This window comes from Pleurodeles waltl, chromosome 9 (genome assembly GCF_031143425.1).
Source record: "Pleurodeles waltl isolate 20211129_DDA chromosome 9, aPleWal1.hap1.20221129, whole genome shotgun sequence".
In the NCBI taxonomy this organism is placed as follows: domain Eukaryota; kingdom Metazoa; phylum Chordata; class Amphibia; order Caudata; family Salamandridae; genus Pleurodeles; species Pleurodeles waltl.
In genome coordinates this window covers 803,663,102-803,690,241 of record NC_090448.1, presented here as the reverse complement: position 1 = coordinate 803,690,241, position 27,140 = coordinate 803,663,102, and the positions used below count along the sequence as shown (strand labels likewise).

At 40.8% G+C, this 27,140-nt stretch overlaps 1 protein-coding gene across 1 annotated transcript in view; it reads left to right on the top strand.

The window, feature by feature from the left end:
• LOC138260002 (solute carrier family 22 member 6-A-like) overlaps window positions 1-27,140 on the top strand; it is a 632,653-nt gene that overhangs the window by 27,892 nt on the left and 577,621 nt on the right. The window contains exon 3 of the mRNA XM_069208049.1: window positions 25,676-25,830. Within this exon, the coding sequence (XP_069064150.1) occupies window positions 25,676-25,830 (155 nt within the window). The remainder of the gene's footprint in view (window positions 1-25,675; window positions 25,831-27,140) is intronic.

Below are 27,140 nucleotides of genomic sequence, written 5' to 3'. Positions count from 1 at the left end.
CAGTGATACAGTTAGGCACCACACAGGGAACACATACAGGGCACACTTATGAGCACTGGGGTCCTGGCTAGCAGGATCCCAGTGACACATAGGCAAAAACAAACATACAAACAGTAAAAATGGGTGTAACATGCCAGGCAAGATGGTACTTTCCTACAACCGTGTCCCACCTTAGCAGTAAAAACAGAATGAATGAATGTAAACTACCCAATTCAGCCCTCGTACTAAAAGGGAGATATGTCAACGTCTTGAAAAATGAACTGCATCAATTGTTATCGCTCATTAAGGCTTCCGATAATGGCACCAACAGAGTATTTCATTTTACCTATAAAAAGATTTGTATTTGGAAAGGCCAACAACTCTTAAATTTTCTGATTTCATGCTTGAGCAGCTTGTCCACGCTAGGATTTTTAAGTGCATTCTGGCACTATGTATCCCATTTCAGATTCAGGACCACAAACACCTGTCTGGAATGGATGAGCTACAAAATAGGCATCGGCGAAACATGAGATTGCAGAAGACCTCAATTTATCACAGAAGTTCGGTCTTACTTATTTCTTTTAATGTTTATCTTACTTTCCTGAAAAAAAAACTAGTTTTTTTGTTATAGTGGGGCTTAGGCTCTGTTGCCATCTCTTTGGTTTGTATTAGCAAGGCCCAGAAGTGCCAAACATTTGCATTTGCTTTGGCAGAATACTGAAGTAAGAAAGCTTGTAATTTAAATAAAAGAAAAAAAACTTAGGTAAATGGAAGCAATGAATGCCCCAAATGTAATGAATGAAGTATACATTACAAATCATAGACATTTGTCATATGCATGCAATGTTATCCTATAAGAGAAGAGAAGGCTGTGGAAAAGTTGTACTATATTATGACTTAAATAGGCACTCTTCCGATTTCCAAGATACAATCACTTGTACAAGTGCATTTGAAAAAGTGATGCTGTGTCGTTTCTTCGGTTTCACAACTTCATAATTTAGCAAATAACTGAAGTAATAAAGGAATCTTTTTTGAAAGGTCATCAGAAGTATTTGTGAGTTCTTGAGTAGGCATTTTATAAAGTGCAAAACATGCTACCGGTACGGACTTCAGGGCAAATTGATAGCAACAGCTTCTCCGGGAAGAGTATTCTAAAGGCAAGACATGTTGTCTCAAGCCAGAGAGCTGGGTTAGGAGAAAAAACAGCACATCAGTTAAAAGCAAAGAACAGGGCCAGCTAATGGAAAAAAGAGAGTCAAGTTTATAAGTGGTAAATTTAGGGTGCATATTATACATCAAGGTGCAGCAACGGTTGTTTGAAGTTGAGTTATTATGAAGACTTCCATAAAGACACTGGATGTCACTTATGTGCAGGTCGAGCATTACTCCTGACAATCAGCAACAATCGATCGATGGCGGCTTTTGCAACAGAAACCAGCAGGTGCTTACCGGCATCCCCATCGACAGGAGGGCAACTCCTCCGGAAAACCTAGATTCAGGGAGAAGCTCAGTGCCTATGTAAACACATTTCAATCAGCCACCCGCATGAGATACGTGTAGTCAGTCAGGGGCTGACCTTAGTTTCTTTCACTCCGACAAGCTTCGCGAGCAGCTCTCTTATTTCGGCATTTACAATTTATATCCTTCCCATTTAATGGTAAATAAGTGAGTGATGCGGTAATTAAACCATCTTCAGCCATAAAAAGTAGACAAAGATAATTCTCCCATGGTGGGCGGCGGCACTAGTATACTCCGTTCCGTAGGCTGTTGACAGAGTTTTTGCTGAACTCCGCACTTTCCGATGAAACTCCACGAACTCCACCGGGGGAGTGGGGTTTGCCCCCCACCTACTGGGCGGCAAACTCTGCTAAGCGGGAAGAGTTCCCAGGATGAAGGTCAGAGTCAATGGGGTTGCATTTCAGTCACAGCTCACAGCGGTTTCATGATAACCTCAGCATGAAGTGCTCCTGTCGCTGAGTTCAGAATGGATCCCGTTTATACAATAACACAATATGGGGCATATTTATAATACCCTAGCGCCACCGTGCGCCACATTAACGTCATTATTTTTTACGTTAATGTGGCCCAACAAAGCTGAAATCCTGCGCTGTATTTACAGAGTGGCGCAATGCACGCATTGCGCCACTCTGTAACCCTTTGCGCTACATTATGCCTGATCCAGGCATAATGTATGCAAAGGTGGCATGGGCGTAAGAAGTGTGGGGCACGCGGGGAATGTATCCCACCTAGATTTTGGAGTGTGGGGGACACTGGAGACGAGGGTAGGGGGGACAAAGGGACAAAAGAATTACCCCTCTCACTTATATCTTGCAGGGACATTTCATCCTGATGTATTTTGACATTTTTAGAAGCGCCTGCACACGCTTTCAGAAGTGCTTTAATTCCTTTTGGGCAGCATGAAAGAGGGCTTTCTGATTGTAAATTTCTGTTGTCCCAGGACAAAAGTTGAAATGAAGGGGCCATCAGGCCTCCTTTTGTTTGATTATTCTAACTGGAAACTATTTGGAGCCTCACACCTAGTTGCTATTTAGGGAACAACATCACACAGCTTGCTATTACTTCACAGGTATCGAAGAGAGACATGGTTTTCACTTTGTTCAGTTCTTGCATATAAGAGATAGGTGTGCACTGTAAGAAAGTCAGATGTGTTGGTCTGCTCCAGTATTTACACAAATAACAATTTTAATGCCACTATTTTGTTTTGTTTCTTTTATAGCGCTACTTAATCCAATGCAGGGTGTCCAAGCACTTTACATCATACACATTATTATTATTCCCTGAAGTATACTGGGCACACAAAGATCTCTTCAGCAGATGCCTTAGCCCCCACAAGATATTTTAAACTTCAGACTTTGCACAAATGAAGCAGAACTGATTTACTGCCTCGTTTCTCCCTTATGCAAATTTTTTGGTGGCAGAGCCTCTAAAAAATAAATTTATAAATTGAGGCCCAGATTTTGTGTCAAGGTTGCCTAACTTTTTTGGCACAACCCCATGGCAAAAGCTCACTTGTTAAATATAGTAAAGCGCTCAAATATACTCATGATAGACCTGCTAAACATATGTCTTGAGGTGTTAAGATCTGATGCCACCTTCTTTGAGGCCATGGGTTGTGATGCCAAGTGCAAAGTCACACACCATGTGTCATGTGTTGTGATGTCACTTGCATACTGCCTAACTTGGTTAGTCCCCCCCTCTTCTTTTATTTAGGACTTGCGTCCTGAGTATTTGTAGTTGCCTAGGATCACACCATTTACTGAAACAGGGAAGGCGAGATTTTATCTTTTCACACTATACAATTTAGCTACTAGAAGGGTATACCTTTCTAACATTTACACATAACAGAGATCCACCCCAAATGCAGACGTAAAGATAATACTTGTAAATGCCCTTTGAGAATTCCCAAAAATCGTAGAAATTAGACGTTTGGTCTAAATTTAGACCAAACGTCTGTTTACCTTTGTGAATCAGGCCAAATGTTTTTTTTCTAAGTAATAAAGGGTTGGATTACAGCATGGCTAACATGGAGAAACCACTTTTCATTTTAGAGAGTTTGCCTAGCGTTATTAGTTATGTTGTTGCTATTGTCACATACTTAAGCATATTGAAGTATATTCTTTTTTCTGTATTTAACATTCTCATTTGACTTGTATTATAATTTTTTTAAATTAATTTTCCATTTTTATGAGTAGCGACAGAAAAAATGGCAAATAAAGAGTAATAGTTACATGAGGCTACATTGGTAATAGGGCCACTAGAATTATGCAGCAGGGGAGGGCCAAATTATGTGGCAGGGTTGACTAAGTTATGCAGACAGAAGAGGAAAATTATGCGACATAATACGACACATTTTGGGATAGTATTTCATTATTTTTTCATTGTTACACTTGTTAACACTCTCTGGGCTTAGGTTGTACCTCATTAGTACCAGCTTAACACCTAAATATAGCAACAAGCAAAAGAAAGGTTAGCAGTCAACATTTGCAAAGGAGCCCTGCACTGTACACCAACATGTGTTGATGCGCTTTTAGTAACTTTTGAACCGTTTTTGTTTAAATCTGCAAATTATGCAGCAGATGTTAGATTTTGTGTCAAATACTGCAAATCCATAACTATGCGAAAAACACTGCAGCGCACAATCACATAATTCCAGTGGCCCCGGCGATAGCCAACCCAGACATCAGAAATACAATGTTAGTATCAATGCATTTGCATAAATCTGCATATATTTCATAATGTTACAGGACAATACAGCAGTCCTGGCCCATAAGAGCGTGTGTAAAAGGCCCTAAATAGCAAGATACAGTTTGACTGTTGCAGTCACAGAGGAGTTCCATAAAAAATATATCGAAACTAGGCTGAAGGCTACGTTTATTAGATCAAAGCTGTCTGGTTTGCTAAAGTCATTTAGAGGACATTTGGAAAGCTTCACTGGTAATGTATTCCACCCATTGCTTACCTTTGTCTTTGCAACTTACGTTTGCTTGGTTTCTGTTTGGTAGCTGTATTTGATTTAGGCTGTCCGCTTGAGTTTGCCCCTACAGTAGAGCATCTCTTGTATACTGTATCCATCCACGGGTGTTTGATGTCTGTAAACAGGCCTTTAAATATTGTTCTTATATTGTCCACTTGCTGTGCATTCAAAGACCAAGGTCAAATTACTGGCTCTGTCTTCCCATGGAGCTTGGCATTTATCTTTCTTTCTCTGAGTTCATAGTGAGAGAACTTATATGACAATCATGCTAGCTACTGGGGGTGTGGTGAAGGAAGGCTTTAGGATGCTATTTTTATCTACCACACAACAAACTTCAAATGTTTGTGAATGCAATTTGCAGATACTTAAGAATATAAGTGTAGTAGAATCAAATATTTTAAGATGATCGAAACAAATCAATACACTAGGTAATGACATTTCCACACATTAACATTTGTGTGCTGTATGTTTTTATCAGTAAAACTATATGTCTTTGCAAATGTAATTGTCATTTCAGTTGAAGATGTGTTGCCTGTAATGCAGTGTGCTACCACATTATGCATACTCCACTTTATGTCACTCCACTCTACTCTGGATCACTCCATGCCACTGCAATTTACTCTGTACCACTCAATTCTGCACCTCTCTACTCTACGCTGTACCACTCTATTCTATGCCAATGCGCTCTACCCCACTCCAGTCTAGGCCGCACCACTCTACACTGCACCACTATTCTCTACGTCAATACACTCTACACCACTCTACTATACACCACAGTACTTTACTGCAGCACTCTACTCTATGCCACTCTATTCTACTCTGCATCGCTGCACTCAACACCACTGCTCTCTACATCACTCTACACCACTGCACTCTATGACCCCCTTTGCACTGCAACACTGCACATTACATCACTCTATTCTACTCTGCACCACTGTACTCTATGCCACTCTATGCGACTGCACTCTTCGCCAATGCACTCTGTGCCACTCTACTCTACACCACTGCCCTTTATGACACTCTACTCTGCAACAGTGCACACTTTGCCACTGAACTCTACACCACTGTACTCCGCACCACTGCACTCTACTTGCCAGCGCTCATCTCTGTGCCACTATACTGCACTCTACACCAATACACTCTATGCCACTACACTCTACACCCCTCTATGCTGCATCACTGCACTCTACGTCACTCTATCCTGCAGCACTCCACTGTACCATGCACCACATCACCCTACAACACAGCACTCTGCACCACTACACTTTGTGCAACTGTAATCTATGCTGTACCACTCTATTCTGTGACTCTACTCTTCACCACTAGAGTAGTACACTCTACTCTAAACCAGTGCACTCTACACCAATGCACTCTACACCACTTTGCTAAAAACCAATGCATTCTATGCCAATCTACTCTGCACCACTGTACTCTGCACCACTTCACTGTAGATAACTCTACAACACTTCACTCTACGACATTACACTCCATAATACTCTTTCCGACACTCTACTGCATTAAACTTTAAGCAACTCTGTGCCACTATTCAACACTTTACTCCACTCTGTGACTCTATACGCAATTTCCTCTGCACCACTCCATGCCACTTTACTCCACTCGATTCTATGACATGCTACTCTACTCTATGTCACTCCATGACATTGTATTCCACTTCAATCTATGATACTCTACTCCACTCCACTCTATAACACTCCATGCCACTGCACTATACCACAATGTACTATGCTCAATGACAACCTAGTCAACTCTCTAAATGGCACTCCACATTACTTTGCTCCACTCTCTGCCACTGAACTCTTCTTTATTCCTCTCCACTCTACTCCACTCTGACACTACTCCACTCTACGACACTCTACTCACTCCTCGACACTCTATGCCACACCAATAGACAACACTTTATGACATGTCATTCTCCTTTATGCCATTACCTTATAGCCACTCTGAACAGCAGACATGCTAGTTTATAACATGGCTAAAACACGCTAGCAAAGGCAAAAGCTCTGCATAGGTGAGATCTATTGGCTTTGTCAATGCTTGTTTTTAAAGTATGAAACTCCAAGATGACTTGCAATATCCTTATAATCTACGCCAAGGGATACAATAGCCCATATAATACCACACCATCAACTTACCCACAAGCCACTTAAAACACTTGTGCAGCAGTTCCCAACCTTTGGTCTGAGGCCCCCCAAGGGTCCGTGACACATTCCGAGGGAATCTGCAGACCTGGGCCAGTAGAAAGGCACTTCTCCAGCTGGGGCATCTCGAAACACATGTGTTTTTATATTTATTACTTCCTTTGTGCAGCAGTTTTAAAAGCACTGCAAAGTTCCTTGTACATCCAGCAGCAGCTGCTCCTCCGCTAAGGGGGAGGAGTTCCCCTACTGCTCTGAGCAGTGCATAAAAGGAAAAATTAAATGATAATAACACAATGTTATTATCATTTTATTTTTCAGTGCAGAGCAAAGTTAGGGCGGGATAGGCTGGGCTGTGTCACATGGAAGAGGAGTGGAATGTGCACCATAAGTGCGCATGATGATTTAGCCGGCCGCTTGGGTTGGCCAAACAGACATGTGCACTTAGTATTTCCCCACCCGGATATATTGCACAGCCAGGTGGAGAACATAAACAGGCTCCCATCCCCTGTCTGAGTGCTGAACCAGTCTGCTCAGAGCAATCACAGCAGCATTTTGATTGGCTTAGGGGAGTCTGGAAGCCTGTATGCTTCCATGCTGCTGTGACTCAGGAAGAGAAGAGGACGGAGAAGAGATGGCAGCCATACATAGATTAAGTGTTATTTTTTTATTTTTCATCCCCCCGCCTCTCCACCCCCGTTTCTTAGCAGTCACCAGAGGCTTTCGGCAAAAATAAAAGCATCAAGATAACTCTGGTGATTAATGTACCTGTGGGAGAGAGATAGGGTTTTTTGTCTTGTGGCAGTTTTGACTCATCTGAGGTAGCGCAGATGGTTAATATGCCTGCTGCAAAGAATGTGTATTATGCAAAGAACAGTATTTTAGGTGCTCCAGCACCTTACACTAGTATGAGAGGTGCTATTAAGCAAATTACTTATACTTGACAGAGAGGCTATGGAGAGATGCGTGGCCCTTGTGGTTAACTTCCTTTCCCCACCACATATTAACGTGAAAAAGCCTTTTCAGATCTTACATACCTAAAAAATAAAAACAGAAATCGCTTGGGAAATGTAGAATCTGACCTGAGGATTTAGCTTTCCTAAATAAGATCAAACATGGAAAAGGTAGTCACCTGAAATTCAGCGCCAACCTTCCCATTAAAATGTTTCGATTCTTGGATATTTTTTCATTATAAAATAATTAGATCTTTTAGTAATTCGAGTATTTGTTTGGTGTGAACTTGCTTGTGTATTTTTTACGAATTACTGTTTTAATGTTTGAAATTTAAATTATACAAATTGCTTGGGGGGTCCCCGGCTCCCAGTAGTGATTCAGTGGAGGTCCTCAGGAGTCAAAAGGTTGAGAATCAATGCCTTAGTGTGTATGTTCCGTAATTTTAAGCTATTAAAATAGAGCAGAAGAAAGAAAAGCAACGTTCCATTTTTTGCTTTAAACAGCTGCTTTAATTATGTTCTATGTCCTGACCTGCCTTTCACTTTGGCTGCCGGCTCTGGCAGGAGGCAAGTTAAAACTGGACTGTAATAACCTTATAATAGTCGAGTTCTGACGTCTTTTCTTTATAATCGGTGACTTGATGCATCAGAAGTAGCCGATCAATATAAATTAATGACTGCTGTTTATACAGGGATCACAGAATCTCATGTATTAAATAGTCTGTAACACCAAGAGCTTGTTCAGTGTGAATACTCCCAGTTTTGACTAATGTGGAGTTGACCTACCCAAGATCGCACAGAGAAGCACAAGTGTTATTAGAACTACGGTTTCAGAACACAGTTTACAATTATTTGACCTGATCACTTTTGATATCTCTAGTGCGGTTTCAATTTGCTTGAGTTGAGAGGCATGATCGGTGCGGGGCATAAAAGGTATGTTCTTCCTTTTCTCCCTCCTACTTTTATTTGCTTGGTGCATGAAGATGCAAGGTTAATCAACATGTTTTTTCACACTTGGTCTAAATACTTTGTGAATGTAAATAACAATAAAACATACTTTCAAACTGACAACATGCTTTCTTTTCTCCCTGTTTCACATCCAAACTATATAATTGTGTACATTTATCGGAGCCTGCATTTCACAAATAATTGGCGATTTGTATAGGGTCAGTCCCCAAGGCTGTCTCTGTTCCCCCCAGAAATGTATTGCCTCCGACGCTCCTGAAAGGGGGAATTCCCTCATTAGGGGAGCCGGAAAAATGTCGTAAGGAAATGTATGAGATTTCCTTGCGCCAATTTTTACAGCACTTTAATCTTCCATTCTTTAGATTGGGGCCCTAAGTACTCTGCAGGAGTAGCGCCATGGTGCGCCGTATTTTCAATATGGTGCACACATGGTGGAGGTAGCGGGGTGTTAAGGGGCCCAGGCAAAGTGACGGTGCACTCAGTGCAGCACCATGTTCCATAAATCTGCCCCTATATTCATTGTAATGTGCCAGAGGTGCAGAGTAGCCTCTTTAGTTTGTCTGGGGAGAAAGAGTCATCTCCTACAAGCATCAAAAATATAATGAGGGCATCATATTCTGATGGTGTGACCCTGGAACTAATTGTGCAGATTGAAGGGTGGAAATGCCTACTGTAGTGTGAAAGCACAGTAAGGTTGCTCCAGGAAGCCAGCAAAAGTAATCCAAATTAGATGGAATGAAAGAGTAAGCTTCTTTAATGAAAGGACCCAAGACCACACCAATCATCAGCCTGACACCGAAGTGTCCGGGCAACTGAAGGTTGCCCACACATTCTAGAACCAAGACAGTGCTCAGCACAATCCACATTCCATACAAGTCAAAACATCACAAAATACATAAATCCGAACCATACACAGTTTAATATAAAATACATTATGCACATTACATCAACCGAGAATAAATGCGTGTGTGTCACATTCTTGTGTTAAAGAAAAACATGTAAAACCCACCAATAGAGAAAAATGTAAAAATAAAAAGTAAAGCTAAAATGGAAACTAAACGCAGGGGCCACAACACCAACACATTTAAATGAATAGTGCTAGGATGGCTCTGTCGTAGAGCGGAGGTGAAAGGATGCAGAGCTGGACTCCCTTACATTTATGCGCTGGCCCTGCGCAACGTGCTACTTTGAAGCTCATGAAGTTGCATGTCTTCAGGAGAAGAAGAGAATGGGGGTTGTGCACAGCATGGAAGCTGTCTGGACAGAAGCCTTGTGTCTCAGAGGGAAGCTCTATGTTAATCATCGAGGACAGGTTTAAGTTAAGTTGAGAGACAATAGAAAGTGGGAAATAGAGAGATTGCCTACAGAGATATCATATATATATCTATTTCACACAAAGCGGCAAAGATGACCGGTTGCAGTGCGCTTTTAGAAGCTGGTGCTAGTATTAGGGATGGACCTTCCGTCATTTGATGTCCAAACAAAGATTACTTGACGTTGCACTCCAGGAAAGTTTATACAGTTTTATTTCAGAGATAGTTCATCACCCATACCACCACCGATGCGTTTCGACTGTCAAGTCTTGCTCACAGTGGTGGTATAGGTGATGAGCTATTTCTGAAATAAAGCTGTAAAACTGTATAAACTTTCCTGGAGTGCAGCGTATGAGTAATCTTTGTTTGGATATATATATATATATATATATATATATATATATATATATATATATATATATATATATCATCCAACAAAGCGGTCCTAACTGCGGCGTGCTTCTAAAGGCTGGTGCATACGTTAGGGACGGACCTTCCCTTGTTAATTTTCAAACAAAATTTTTTTGTAAACAATTGCAAATACATTGTACTCCAGGAGAGTAATCCGTTTTATTGTAATTATGTACAACACCAAAACCACCACCGACGCGCTTCAACCAACAGGTCTTGCTCACAGTCTTGCTCACAGTTCATGAGTGCATTTTCTATGTCTCACATTTATACTTTCTTAAAATTAAGAACTAAGATTCTGAAGGGATTGAATGGAGATGAAGAATTATACAGTCATGCATAAAAGTGGCGTAGAACTTCTCAATGTAATTTAACAAGTGATTCAGACATTTGTTTGAGTTTCTAAGAACACTGTGCTGAGATATGAGATGGATTAGAAATAAAGCATATGTTGAAAAAATAGAGAACAAATAATATATATAAAAAATATGGATATATATATATATATATGAATAAAATGAGGCAGTAAGCTCACATTTTTAATATTGGTAATAATATTGACATTGTGAGCAATGATAGTATGTGACCCCTTAAATAGGAGTAACACAGAAGAAGTTAGAAAGAGACCCAAGTAGTGCATTACTGCATTAAAGTCAACTTAAAATGAATAAGTATGGCTGTAGATTTAATTAGTACAATAATATGCTTGAAAGATTGGTTCTATAGGTGCTGCATTTTAGGTGAAAATGAAAAATCTCGATTTAATGAGTAGTTCTCTAAATAAGTTTTGTTTATTTTAGTTTAAAATACATCATATACCAGACTGTTGTACCAAAAAATCATGTATACTGCTTTCATATGGATTTTGCAAACCACATGATTTGATTTAATTAGTTATTTTTATTTTTCACTACATATCCCATAGCGCGCTATTATGGTTGTGTTAAAGAAAGTATAAATGTGAGACATAGAAAATGCACTCACGAACTGTGAGCAAGACCTGTTGGTTGAAACACGTCAGTGGTGGTTTTGGTGTTTTACATAATTACAATAAAAGGGATTGGAGTGCAACGTATTTACAATTGTTTATAATTGTTTGAAAAAAAAATATATATATATGTATATAAAATAACCTGTAGAAAAGAGAACGCCGGCACTCCAGACGACTGCAATAGTTCTTTAATAGCTATTTAATAGCAAAGTCTCAGCTTACATCGACGGCTACGCGTTTCAACCATCATGGTCTTCTTCCTAGCCCAGTTCTTTTACAGAGGCCCCATCCCCCCTAGAAAATATACAATTTGGTTCACTAAACATAAAAGAAATCTAAATACCAAAGAAATACTATAGCAATCCATTATAATTTACAAAAATGACAAAATCAAACTATAAACAAATGGATGTTCATTTTGTTGCTGTACCTAATTTTATATTGCTCCATTTCCTAATCAAATTAACCTGTTAATGCTATGTGCCATCCTATTGTTGCAATATAGGTATTACCCATGTATTAAAACAAAATAATTTCCCTTGTTAATATCAAAAAAGTGAAATGCAAAGTGGCTACATTATTATCCCATCCTATGATATAATCCATAATAATGATAATAAAAATTGATACATCCATTCATCATATATTATCACTTCTAACAATCAATGTTGTAATGCCATTTCATCATTTAAACAAAATCATTTCTTTTAAACTAATGTTATAGCTTTATGAATATTCTCGGGGGTACGACCTAAGTACTTTGATGCAAGCCAACTATAATAGCTTGATTCCAGAAACCCCAATATTGAATGGAATAAAGTTACTGTGACAATATTGGCAAATTATCCAATTTATCCAGTATGAACACAAAGTTCCTCATCCTGGTTCAATCCCCATGGATGTCTACTATTTAATCGAATTATATACTCTGATTCTATTTTTCTGAGGATCCGTTCCCGATCCTCCCCTGTCGGGGTCAGCAGCACCCTATCGATTCCAAAAAACAAAATTTTGTCAATTTGCCCACCATATACCTGGCCAAAGTGGCGTGCCACCGGATAGTTCACATCATTCTTTCTAAATGCTCGCCAATGTTCCAAAATTAATTTTTTCATTGGAAAAATTGTACTCCCCGTTTTGCAATTCACACTATTTTTGCAAGCCTTACATCTGCCACTTTTGTAAAAACCCTGTTGACTACCTAAAAAAGGTTATTCTTGTTCAAAAGAAATGATTTTGTTTAAATGATGAAATGGCATTACAACATTGATTGTTAGACTTATAATATATAATAAATGGATGTATCATTTTATATTATCATTATTGAGGATTATACTATAGGATGGGATAATAATGTGGCCACTTGGCATTTCACTTTTTTTATATTAACAGGGGAAATTAATTTGCTTTAATACAAGGGTAATACCTATATTGCAACAATACGATGACACATAGCATTAACAGGTTAATTTGATTAGAAAATGGTGCAATATAAAATTAGGTACAGCAACAAAATGAACATCCATTTGTTTATAGTTTGATTTTGTTATTTTTGTAAATTATAATGGATTGGTATAGTATTTCTTTGGTATTTAGATTTATTTTATGTTTAGTAAACCACATTATATATTTTCTAGGCGGGGATGGGGCCTTTATTAAAGAATTGGGCTAGGAAGAAGCCCGTACTGATTGAAACACGTAGCCGTCGATGTAAGCTGAGACTTTGCTAATAAATAGCTATTAAAGAACTATTGCAGTCGTCTGGAATGCCGGCGTTCTATTTTCTACATGTTCTAATATATTAACGGGTCATGCGCCCGTAGCTGTGCATCCATTTTGTTTGGTGAGCTCAAGAAGAAAGGCAGGATTTGGAAGTGGTCATATGTATATATATATATATATATATATATATATATATATATATAAACACTTGAAATCGGCGTTTCCTTATCGGCACCAGACCGCCAAAGGTGCTTATCTCGATACGCGCGCCATCGCGTATTATGTCAGCATATTTCTCCCGCACTCAGGAAGAAAGACAGCACTCCACGAACACAGTTCATTAGTTTAATCGTCTATAGGAAAGCGTTTCGGCATTGCCGCCTTCTTTAATTTGTCAAACGCCATATTGGCTCAGTTTAAATACTCACATGGTGGCGTTGCCGACCAACCAACATACACTTTAAACAAACCTCGCTTGTTACCAGCATGAAATACACACCACAAGTGTGGTCATCCAAAACCAAGAAAGGCATAATTAATTACCCGATCTTGGCAAAGAAAATAAACATTGAATTAAAATTTTAAATCCTTTTGAATCTTTAAACATTATTGACCCAACAATATGAACAGGTTGACTAATACTCATCCTATCCTCAATGCTCACTGCTTATTTTCAACGTATGTGCCATACAATTCAATAATCAAAATTCATCTCCAAATTTATAAATGTTTTGTCCTTCAATTATTTGGATTTAGTTAAACTGATTAGTTGATTGTTTACTTATCCCTATTGTGCGTTTACATTCTCAACCTGACCATCGTATCTTGATTTTTACTGGTAAATAACATTTCACCTTAACACCCAAATGGATCAATACAAGTGAATATACATCTCTTCGCTACTGTTTAACCCCTTCGGTTCTTTAGTATCAAATGTCAATATGTATTTGGATTCCAATTTTCTCAACTTTTTTTCTCTGTCTCCTCGTATGTCTTTCTTGATACCATCCATAACACTATATGTAATGTCCTCTATTTTGCCTCCATGTACTTCATGTATGTGTCTAGCTACTGGGTACGAATCATCTTTGTTCTGTATTGCCCTCAAATGTTGTAAAATTCTTCTATGTACTTGCAATTTCGTACTGCCCATGTACAATTTGGGACAACTGCATTTTAGGATATAGACTACAAAATCACTTTTGCAACTGTATCTGCCTTTGATGCGGTGAACAATCTTCTCATCTTTTTCAACATGTTTTATATTTTCTCGATTCCTGCAAGCTTTGCATTTGAAACATCTGTAAAAACCATCTGGTGTGTGAATCCAGTTCTTATTCGTCACTTCCTGTCTTACGTCACTTTTAACCAGGATATCCTTCATAGAGGTCCCTTTCCTATTTGTAATAAGAGGTTTACTAGATATTTGCTCTCCTATCAATGGGTCACTTCTTAGCATGTGCCACTGTTTCTTTAACAGTTTTCTCACCTCAAAATGTGCTGTATTATATGTTGTAATAAATCTGGTAATGCCTGGAACTTTGCTCATTTTTAACCTACTTTTATTGTCATCTCTTCCTTGTTTAGAAAATAGAAGTGCATCTCTAGTACGTGATTCTGCTTTTATTCTGGCTCTGTCTAATGTGGCCTTGGAATGTCCTCTGGATTTTAATCTGTCTATCATTTCTTCCTGGACCTTTGCAAAACTTTGTTCCGTACTACAAATTCTTTTGGCCCTTATCAACTCCCCAAACGGAATGTTACTAATCAGTGGTTGGGGATGATAGCTCGTGGCATGCAAGATGCTATTGCCTGCCGTTGGTTTTCTAAATACAGTTGTTTCTATTTTGTTGTTAATAATCATGACTCTCACGTCAAGAAATTCAATGTCTCGACGATCAATCTTCCCTGGGAATCTCAGATTACAATCGTTCACATTAATCTCTTCAATAAACTTAGAAGCAGTATCTAAGTCTCCCTTCCAAATTATGAAAATATCGTCTATGTATCTCACCCACATGGTTCTATTGTCACTCCATTTATCCAACGGGGGGCTGTTTAATACTAGTTCTTCCCACCACCCCATGTACAAGTTAGCGTAACTTGGTGCGAAGCAGGTTCCCATTGCGGTACCGCGTTGCTGTTCAAAAATCTCCTGATTGAAAAAAAACATATTATGCTCTAAGCACTATTCTATCATTTTGATTAACATTCTACTATGTTGGTAAAACCTGATTGGTCTCGCACGTAAAAAATGCTCTACAGCCTTCACCCCTAACTTGTGTGGAATACTCGTATACAAAGACGTGACATCCAATGTTATCAATAAAAAATCACTTTCCCATGAGACATCAAAAATCCTCCTAAAAAAATCTGTACTGTCCTTTAAATAAGATGTTAAGTTCATTACTAGCGGCTGTAAGAAGGAATCAATGTATTGTGATACAAACTCAAATAAACTTCCTTTGATTGATACTATAGGCCAGCCAGGTGGTTTTAAGGCATCCTTATGAATCTTAGGTATCAAATAAAATACCGGAAGTGTAGAAAAATCAACCCTTAAAAATCTATACTCGTGATCATTAATTAATGCTCTCTCTTTCCATTGCTGAAGTTTCTGATCAAATTTGACCTTTACATCCTCCACATATGTCATGTCAATTCTTCTATAACAAGTTGTATCATTTAGCTGTTTGTAAGCTTCTTTCATGTATTCTTCCATGGACCATATTACAATGTTTCCTCCTTTATCCGAGCCTCTAATCACAATTCGTGAATTGTTTGCTAATTTGTTCAAGGTCTTAAAATACCCACTTCTGTTCTTTAAAGTTTGAGTTATGAATTAGTGTCTCAGAGTTTTTAGTCCTTTAATCGTTATGTCCGAAAACTGATCAATCAAATCTCCGCTTGGGGTTGGAACCGTTCTAGATTTATGTTTAAGACCCGATGCTCCTTCTTCATCCAATCGTATTCCTTCCACTTCAAGTCTAGCGACTAATTGATCTTCACTCGACAATGGAAAGAGAGAGCATTGATTAATGATCATGAGTATAGATTTTTAAGGGTGGATTTTCCTACACTTCCGGTATTTTATTTGATACCTACGATTCATAAGGATGCCTTAAAACCACTTGGCAGGCCTATAGTATCAATCAAAGGAAGTTTATTGGAGTTTGTATCACAATACATTGATTCCTTCTTACAGCCTCTAGAAATTAACTTAACATCTTATTTAAAGGACAGTACAGATATTTTGAGGAGGATTTTTGATGTCACATGGGAAAGTGATTTTTTATTGATAACATTGGATGTCACGTCTTTGTATACGAGTATTCCACACAAGTTAGGGGTGAAGGCTGTAGAGCATTTTTTACGTGCGAGACCAATCAGGTTTTACCAACATAGTAGAATGTTAATCGAAATGATAGAATGGTGCTTAGAGCATAACATGTTTTTTTTCAATCAGGAGATTTTTGAACAGCAACGCGGTGCCGCAATGGGAACCTGCTTCACACCAAGTTACGCTAAATGGTAAATGGGGTGGTGGGAAGAACTAGTATTAAACAGCCCCCCGTTGGATAAGTGGAGTGACAATATAACCATGTGGGTGAGATACATAGATGATATTTTCATCATTTGGAAGGGAGACTTAGATACTGCTTCTAAGTTTATTGAAGAGATTAATGTGAACGATTGTAATCTGAGATTCACAGGGAAGATTGATCGTCAAGACATTCAATTTCTTGACGTGAGAGTCATGATTATTAACAACAAAATAGAAACAACTGTATTTAGAAAACCAACGGCAGGCAATAGCATCTTGCATCCCACGAGCTATCATCCCCAACCACTGATTAGTAACATTCCGTTTGGGGAGTTGATAAGAGCCAAAAGAATTTGTAGTACGGAACAAAGTTTTGCAAAGGTCCAGGTAGAAATGACAGACAGATTAAAATCCAGAGGATATTCCAAGGCCACATTAGACAGAGCCAGAATAAAAGCAGACTCACGTACTAGAGATGCACTTCTATTTTCTAAACAAGGAAGAGATGACAATAAAAGTAGATTAAAAATGAGCAAAGTTCCAGGCATTACCAAATTTATTACAACGTATAATACAGCACATTTTGAGGTGAGAAAACTGTTAAAGAAACACTGGCACATGCTAAGAAGTGACCCATAGATAGGAGAGCAAATATCTAGTAAACCTCTTATTACATATAGGAAAGGAACCTCTATGAAGGATATCCTGGTTAAAAGTGACATAAGACAGGAAGTGACGAATAAGAACTGGATTCATACACCAGATGGTTTTTACAGATGTTTCAAATGCAAAGCTTGCAGGCATGGAGAAAATATAAAACATGTTGAAATAGATGAGAAGATTTTTCACTGCATCAAAGGCAGATACAGTTGTAAAAGTGATTTTGTAGTCTATATCCTAAAATGCAGTTGTCCCAAATTGTACGTGGGCAGTACGAAATTGGAAGTACATAGAAGAATTTTACAACATTTGAGGGCAATACAGAACAAAGATGATTCGTACCCAGTAGCTAGACACATACATGAAGTACATGGAGGCAAAATGGAGGACATTACATATAGTGTTAGAGATAGTATCAAGAAAGACATACGAGGAGGAGACAGAGAAATAAAGTTGAGAAAATTGGAATCCAAATACATATTGACATTTGATACTAAAGAACCGAAGGGGTTAAACAGTAGCGAAGAGATGTATATTCACTTGTATTGATCCATTTGGGTATTAAGGTGAAATGTGATTTACCGGTAAAAATTGAGATATGATGGTCAGGTAGAGAATGTAAATGCACAATAGGGATAAGTAAACAATCAACTAATCAGTTTAACTAAATCCAAATAATTGAAGGACAAAACATTTATAAATTTGGAGATGAATTTTGATTATTGAATTGTATGGCACATACGTTGAAAATAAGCAGTGAGCATTGAGGAAAGGATGAGTATTAGTCAACCTGTTCATATTGTTGGGTCAATAATGTTTAAAGATTCAAAAGGATTTAAAATTATTAATTCATTGTTTATTTTTCTTTGCCAAGATCGGGTAATTAATTATGTCTTTCTTGGTTTTGGATGACCACACTTGTGGTGTGTATTTCATGCTGGTAACAAGCGGGTCGGCAACGCCACCATGTGAGTATTTAATCTGAGCCAATATGGCGTTTGACAGGTTGAAGAAGGCGGCAACGCCGAAACGCATCCCTATAGACGATTAAACTAATGAACTGTGTTCGTGGAGTGCTGTCTTTCTTCCTGAGTGCGGGAGAAATGTGCTGATGTATATATATATATATATATATATATATATATATATATATATATCTTCCAAAGTCCACATTATAGCCATATTAAATGCCTTCCCTTCTCTTTAGATATCAATGCTCCGGCAATATAGATCAAGCCTGGATGTGCACCCAGGCAGTGTGATGATATTCAGTGTCTTTGTTATTTTCTCTGACCCTCTCCCCTTTCCTTAGGTCTACTGCTGTTTACCACAGTAGTAGTGGTAGTGTGTGTGTTGCAATGGGTTCAGCAAAGTCTGAAAACTACTGTTGTTCCCATTGGGTCTGTACGGCGAAGCATCTCAGCAGGTGGCCACTTTTAAAGAAGAAGCTGTCACTCACTTCTGATGAGCAGGTATTTAGAAAGCTGGTTAAAAACTTGGGATAAAGCACACATTACTCCAACTTATCTTATCATTTTAAGATGTTTGGTAAATCAGCTGTTTACTTTTCACATTGCATGCCAGTCAGTGGGTGTAATTTTCCTATGTGACTGATGTCGTACAACACAGTCAATTACCTCATGTGGCTTTTACATTAGTTCCTTTCCTAGCCTTACAATGAAACTAAACCAGATGGGTGTAGAGTATGCACACTACGTTTGGTGGAATGCACTGAAGCCCAAAAAAGGCTTGAGCTACATAAGTTTAAAATTAACTGTTTTTATTTCTATTTTGATATACAAATGCCATTACCTACAGCCCAGTGGCTAGTGTGTATGTAGGAGGCAGGCCTGGTTTGTAGTAGGTACCTAAGGTACTTACACCTTATACCAGGTCCTTTTATCCCTTATTAGTGAAATGTAAGCAGTGTCCTAGCAGAAAAAGTTCTATAAACTTTGCAAACGTTTTACAAAGTTTCTGAAACGTTTTCTTATTTTCTCTAAAAAGTTAGGTCTGTCAGTCTACTAACTTTTTACTCACTTTCCTAAACTTTTTCTCTTTCAATATGTCTTCTATAGAAGCTACCCCTAGAGTTGTGAAAACAACATATGAGAATCTTAACTTTAAAATGATGATGGCTCTCTGAGTTGTAAGAAGTTTAGGGATTGGCAAGAACCCCAATAAGGAATTTCTTTTAAATCTTCTCCTGAAGGATGATCAGGGACTCACCACTGGTCAAGATCAGACAGAGGGGGGAGTAGAGGAAGATTCCTACCAGCAGGCTCAGTGGAGCACACTGATAATCCTGGGGAAGGTCCTTCCTCTGATCTTTCTGTTAATAGGCCGTTAGTACCACTGGGAGTGGGAAGGGTTCACACACTCCCTTCACAGCTAGAGGCCAGGTCACTAGGGTGGCTCAGGTTAGAGAATATCAGCCTCTGCAAATTCCAATGTTACTTCTGTCTCAGAAGTATCCCACAATTCTAACCCTGAGAACCAATCCCTAGAAAGGGAACTCAGAAAGCTGAGGATAGAAGAGGCCAGGCTGAGGCTACAGCAGTTGCCCTTAGACAGGTAATCCCTGGCTGTGGAAAAGGAAAGGCAGGGTTTGGGGTTAGTTCCCCATGGTGGCAGCAGCAGTTTCAGGAACTCTAATGTTAGGGAACCCTCATTTGATCCCTGAAATGTGCATAAAGTTATCCCTCTTTACAAGGATGGAGATGACATATACAAGTGGTTTGCTGCACTTGAGAGGGCCTGTAAAGTTCAGATGGTCCCTCAAGTTCAGTGGGCTGCTATCCTGTGGCTATCTTTCACTGGCAGTGAGAGAGACATACTCCTTATTGTCAGGGAGGATAATGTAGATAACTACCATATACTCAAATGTGCACTCTTAGAATGTCGGGACTTAACCACTGAACAATACAGGATAACGTTCAGAGAGACCAGAAAGGAGTCATCACAGGATTGGACAGATTTTGTAGACTGTTCAGTGAAGGCCCTAGAAGGTTGGTTAAATGGCAGTAAGATTATTGATTATGAAAGCCTATATAACTTGATTCTGAGAGAGCATATATATGAAACAATTGTGTGTCTGATTTGTTGCATCAGTATCTTGTGGACTCAGATCTGACGTCTCCCCAAGAATTGGGAAAGAAGGCAGACAAATGAGTCAGAACAAGGGAGAGTAGAAAAGCTCATACAGGGGGTGACAAAGTCAGTAGGAAGAAGGATGGTAAGTCTCATGACAAGGGTGGGGACAAAGGTAAAACATCTTCTGAGTCTTCAGCAGGTCCACAAAAATCCTCTGGGGGTGGTGGGCACAAATCCTCTTCTCACAATCAGAAAAAGCCATGGTGTTATCTCTGTAAAGCCAAAGGTCACTGTGCAAGTGACCCCACTTGTCCAAAAAGAAACACCAAACCTCCCACCACCACAACCACCACTGCTTCCACTAGTGCCCCTAGTAATAGCAGTGGGGGTGGGAAAAACACTGTTAATAGCCAGTCAAAGGGTGTAGCTGGGCTCATCATTGGCAATGTAGTTGGGGTTGATATAGTTAGGGAGACCACTGAGGCTGTTTTAGTCTCTGAAGGTGGCATTGACCTTGCCATCTTAGTTGCTTGTCCACTTAATATGGATAAGTACAACAACTACCCCCCAGTAAATGGTGTTCGGGTTAAGGCCTACAGGGACACAGGTGCCAGTGTCACTATGGTGATGGATAAATTGGTTGCCTCTGAGCAACACCTACTTGGTCATCAGTACCAAGTTACACACGCCCATAGCAATGCTGTTAGCCACCTCATGGCTGTTGTGAATCTCAACTGGAGGGGGGGGGTAGTCCAAAGAAAGTTGTGGTAGCCACTGACTTACCTGTAGAATGTCTGCTAGGAAATGGTGTGGAGACTTCAGCTTGGGCTGAGGTGGAGTTGGAGTCCCATGCAGCAATGCTGGGCATTCCTGGGCATATCTTTGCTCTTACCGGGGCTCAGACCAAGAAGCAAAGAGGACAGGGAAACTTGGATCCTGAAACAATGGACCAAGTGCCCCCAAAAACTAGGGGTAAGAAGGGAAAACCCTTGTCCACTATCCCTCCCTCTTCAGATGATTCCCCTTTTGAGGAAGAGGAATCCTCTATCTGTGTAGAACCCACACCAGAGGAGCTGGAAGCTGATACAGCAGAGCTTTTGGGTGCAGGGGGACTTGCCAGGGAGGAACAGAGTGTGGCACAGCTGACCTGTCCCACACTAGAGGGTCTCAAACAGCAAGCTGTCAAACAGTAGAATGGGGATGTCAATGACAGACACAGAGTTTACTGGAAGAATAATCTCCTCAATATGGAAGCAAGAGACCCTAAACCTAAAGACTGGCCATCCCCCTCCATTATAGGGAATTCCTCCTAACTCTAGCTCATGACATTCCCTTGGCTGGGCATTTAGGCCTGAGTAAAACATGAGACAGACTTGTTCCACTTTTTCACTGGCCCCATATGTCAAAAAACACAAATAAGTTTTGTTGCTCCTGTGTTACCTGCCAAGCCAGTGCCAAGACTGGTGGCACCCAAAAAGGCTCCCTTAATCCCATTGCCAGTGGTTGGGGTGCCCTTTGAAAGGTAAGGGTTGACATTGCTGGCCCCCTTCCCCTCCAACAACTTCTGGCAATAGATTCATGTAGGAAAGTACCGTCTTGCCTGGCATGTTACCCCCATTTTTACTTGTGTGTCAGTTTGTTTCTGCCTGTCTCAATGGGATCCTGCAAAAAGGACCCCAGTGCTCATAGTTTGTGGCCTGAATGTGTGCCCTGTGTGGTGCCTAACTGTGTCATTGAGGCTCTGCTAACCAGAACCTCAGTGCTTATGCTCTCTCTATCTTTAAAATTGTCACTGCAGGATAGGGACCATTTTTACTAATTCTGATTGGCACACTGGAACACCCTTATAATTCCCTAGTATAAGGTAGCTAGGTACCCAAGGTATTGGGGTTCCAGGAGATCCCTATGAGCTGCAGCCTTTTTTTTGCCACCCATAGGGAGCTCAGACAATTCTTACACAGGACAGCCTGAGTGAAATAACATCCACGTTATTTCACAGCCATTTTACACTGCACTTAAGTAACTCATAAGTCACCTATAAAACTAACCCTCACTTAGTGAAGGTTAGGTGCAAAGTTACTAAGTGTGAGGGCACCCTGGCACTAGCCAAGGTACCCCCACATAGTTCAGGGCAATTTCCCTGGACTTTGTGAGTGCGGGAACACCATTACAGGTGTGCACTACATTTAGGTCAATACCTATAAGTAGCTTCACAATGGTAACTCCGAATATGGCCATGTAACATGTCTAAGATCATGGAATTGTCCCCCCATGCCAAATCGGGTATTGGGGTGCCAATCCCATGCATCCCTGGGGCTCCAGCATAAATCCCAGGTACTGCCAAACTAGCTCTCTGGGGATTTCACTGCAGCTACTGCTGCTGCCAGCCCAAAGACCGGCTTCTGCCCTCCTCGGGTCTGGGCAGCCCCGTCCCAGGAAGGCAGAACAAAGAATTTCCTCTAAGAGAGGGTGTTACACCCTCTCCCTTTGGAAATAGGTGTTAAGGGCTGGGGAGGAGTAGCCTTCCCCAGCCTCTGGAAATGCTTTGAAGGGACAGATGGTGCCCTCCTTGAGTAAGCCAGTCAACACCGGTCCCCTAGCACCTGCTCTGGTGCGAAACTGGACAGAGGAAAGGGGAGTGACCACTCCCCTGCCCATCACCGCCCCAGGGATGGTGTCCAGAGCTCCTCCAGTGTGCCCAGACCTCTGCCATCTTGGATGCAGAGGTGTGAGGGCACAATGGAGGCCTCTGATTGGCCAGTGCCAGCAGGTGTCGTCAGAGACCCCTCCTGATAGGTGCTTACCTGACTAGGTGGCCAATCCTCCTCTGAGGGCTATTTAGGGTCTGTCCTGTGGGCTTCTTTTCAGATAATGAATGCAAGAGATCATCAGAGTTCCTCTGCATCTCCCTCTTTGACATCTGCCAAGGATCGACTGCTGAATGCTCCAGGATGCCTGCAAAACTGCAACAAAGTAGCAAGAAGACTACCAGCAACATTGTAGGGCCTAATCCTACCGGCTTTCTCGACTGTTTCCTGGTGGTGCATGCTCTGGGGGCTGTCTGCCTTCACCCTGCACTGGAAGCCAAGAAGAAATCTCCTGTGGGTCGACTGAATCTTCCCCCTGCTAACGGAGGCACCAAACTTCTGCATCACTGGTCCTCTGGGTCCCCTTTCATCGTGACGAGTGTGGTCCCTGGAACACAGGAGCTGGATAGAAGTGATCCCGACAGTCCAGTGGTCCATCTGTCCATATTTGGTGGAGGTAAGTCCTTGCCTCCCCACGCCAGACAGTAATCCTGTGTACTGCATGATCTGCAGATGCTAGGGCTTCTGTGCACTTCTGCAAGGAATCCTTCATGCACAGCATAGCCAGGTCCCCAGCACTCCTTCTTGCATTGCACAACTCGCTGATTTGACCACCACCTTTGTGGGACCCTCCTTTGTAGTGTTGACATGACCAACATGCTCAGTTTTCTTGAACCCGTGTTCACGTACTCCTGCCGGTGCTGCCTACTTCTGCATGGGCTGTCTGCCTTGCTAAACACCCCCTCTGTCTCCTCCTTCAAGGGCCGACCTCCTGGTCCTTCCTGGGACCGGGCAGCACCCATTTTCTTCAACTGCGACCTTTGCAGCTAGTAAGGCTTGTTTACAGTCTTTCTATGTGGAAACAACTCTGCATCCTCCAGCACGCTGTGGGACATCTTCTGTGCAAAGAGAAGCTGCTGACCCATTAAAAAATGCATATTAGGCCCAGATATTGAACAATTGGGAAGTAGGTGTGAGCAGGATGGACCAGCCTGCCAGGATGGTTTAGGGCAGAGCTGTTCCCTGCCATACTTCCATTTTAAAGGCTTGCCTGCAGCACACTCAAATGAACCTTACTCTAGCCTTTTCTAACCCCAGACTTATCGGAGCCTTGACATCAGAAGGAAAGGTCCTTCCAGAACCAGATGTTGGGGGTCGCATAGACACTCCCCCACTTCAAATGTTTGCACCTGGTATACATATGGGACCTCCAGAGCCATTCTTTAATACACTCCTGGACCTGCAGACATTACATAAAGAATGCCTTTTCCGCAGAGAACTTGTGGCACTTTGTGTTTTAGGTGCGATATCTACCTAAAACTTTGAAATTGCATGCCTTCAGTTCTATTGATTGGATTTCTGTCATTTTGGTATCATTTTATTTATTAAAATATATTCTATTGTTCCATATCAGTTTGGATTATTCTTGTGGTGTGTTTTCACTTTATTACTGATTGTGCGCTGCATAAATACTTTACACTTTGCCTCTAAGTAAAGTCCAATTGTGTTTGTGCCAAGCTACCACAGGGTTAAGCACAAGATAATTGTGTGACTTTTGTGGTTCACCTTGACAAGGATTTTAGTTGTTGTGTGAGTAGGGCTAACACCTCCCTCAACCAATAACCCACTTTCTCACAATAGGTATTTTTACTTTCCTGCAACATAGCATCTATGGCACTCACCCAACTGTTAATGTGTGATTATTTTGCCAGTGTGAGACTCATATGAAAGGATACTTGGACTCTTGTGACCAGATGGAGATACTATGGGGCAGATTAGGAAAAGTGGCGCTGCACCCAGTGCACCACCACTTTCCTTGTGCCCCTTAGTGCCCCACTACTGCCACCATTCCATGGCGCAGGGTAGAGGTCAATAGCATCAGAATTTTTGATGTTATTGATGTACTGAACAGTACATAGCATCCTATTGTAACCAATGGTGTGTGCATACATTGCGCCACTTTGTAAATATGGTGCAGCAATTTTGGCCTCATTGGGCCACATTAGCATAACAAAATGATGCTAATGTGGTGCAAGGAGGCACTAGGCCCTCTTAAATCTAGGCTTATGATTGTCTACATATCATAATGCCTAGTTTCCAGAATTAATTATTTTACACTCCGGCTCACGGTGTTCAATAGGTATAGCTATTGCATGTATTGGGAAACCAAAACTTAATGAGCAAATTTGTCTGAAAGTAAAAGTCTGAAAAAAGTTAACTTCCTGTTTTTATGCAGTGCTAATGATTGCTACTGTTGAGTGATTCCATCTTTGTGAAATAAGGGAATGGTGGAACACTGAAGTAGCGTGATTGCTTAGCTGCTCTTATTTTTAAGTGGGGAAGCTGGGGTAGAATAAGAGGATTTCTGTGATCTGGTTCTACTGTCAACAACAAAGTACTGATATCATATGTCCCTCTGAAGATAGGAATTAACTTGTATGCAACCCTGCCACTTCTAAGAGGATGTTGAAGTCAATAGTGATTGGTGCTGAGGTGGCATCTTCTATGCCCTCACCAGTCCACGGATTGGAGCCAGAATCTGCATACACATCCACTGTTTTTTTTAATGCTTTTTGTCACCACAGATACGGGAGGAGAATTGTAATCATCCTGGGCTACCTTCAAATAGCGTTGGCCGGATCATGTGCTGCTTTCTCGCCAAATTACATCTTCTACTGCATCTTCCGCTTCCTAACTGGAATGGGGTTAGCTGCAATTGGACTGAATGCCATATCTTTAAGTAAGTAACCTTTATATGTCGAAGTAAAATGAGTGAAAAGACGTGTGCTGAATAGTGGAGGTGTGTAACTAGCCATCTCTTCCACTTTGGGAGTCCTTTATTTTAAGATTTTTACCTTAGGGGCGACTTATATGTAATAAAGGGGAGTTTGTGGCTTAGCAAGGGGGTTTAAAGGCCAACTCGACATGGCAGTTTAAAACTGTATTCAGGCTGGAATGGCAGGCCTGGGACAAGTTTTAGAGACTACTTAGGTGGGCGGCGCAATAAGTGCTGCAGGTCCACTGTTAGGATTTAATTTATAGGCCCTGGGTATGTGGTATGCTACTCTACAAGGGACATACAAGTAAATTAAATATGCCAATCAGGTATATGCCAAACTAACAATGTTTAGGGGAGTGAGCACAAACACTTTAGCACTGGTTAGCAGTGGTAAAGGCATTGAGTCCTAAGGGCCAACAGAAGCAAACATCCAGGAAAATGGAGGCAAACAAGCAAAAAGTTTGGGGACAGACTGTAGCGTGGGCTCTCATTATCCTAAATGAGACTACTGGATTTCTAGCCAGCAGGATCGATCACGGTGTGGGGGACTGAGTCTGACCCACGTGTAAAGAACTCTGTCACCCTAAATCCGGTTTTTGCTCCGGCTAACTAGCAGTGCCTCATTTCTCCCACGGGGAAGAGATGATTGGGCAGCCGAGCGCATGACATCTTTGGAACTTCTCAGGGAAGTCGTGGTCACTCAGATCCAAACCAACTCTCTCATTTACAACATGATCTCATATACAAATGACAAAGACAGTATAAGTTTTATATAATGATTTAATAAAACGACTGTATTTTAGAAAATAAGGCATGAGCCGCAATAACCAGAACCATACAACACAGTAGGATTGAAATAGTTACCAGGAGAGTAAAACATAAGAACAAAGCGATCATTGTGTATAATAGTTTCTACTCTCCCTCTGCTTGTTCTATTTCGAGCAGAGCATGTTAAGCTTCTAGCTTGCCTCTCTGTATCACTGGGGAGACATCAGCCCTCACACCTGAGCAAAGGCCTGTGATCTTGATTCAGCATCTGCAACGAGGCAGTCAGCATCTAGTTGTGGTTCCCTGGTCGGAATCTCCCTCTTGCGTGTATTGGGACAAGGAAGTTGTTTTATAACTAACATGTCAGCGTGATCACAAAATGTCCCTACGCAGGAATGCCAAGTCTAAACTCCTACCACGTCTATCGGCAATGTACCAGACTGTATCCTTGACTGAAGCACAGAGTGAATATGTTATGAAGAACTCCAGTGCTGAACTAGGCA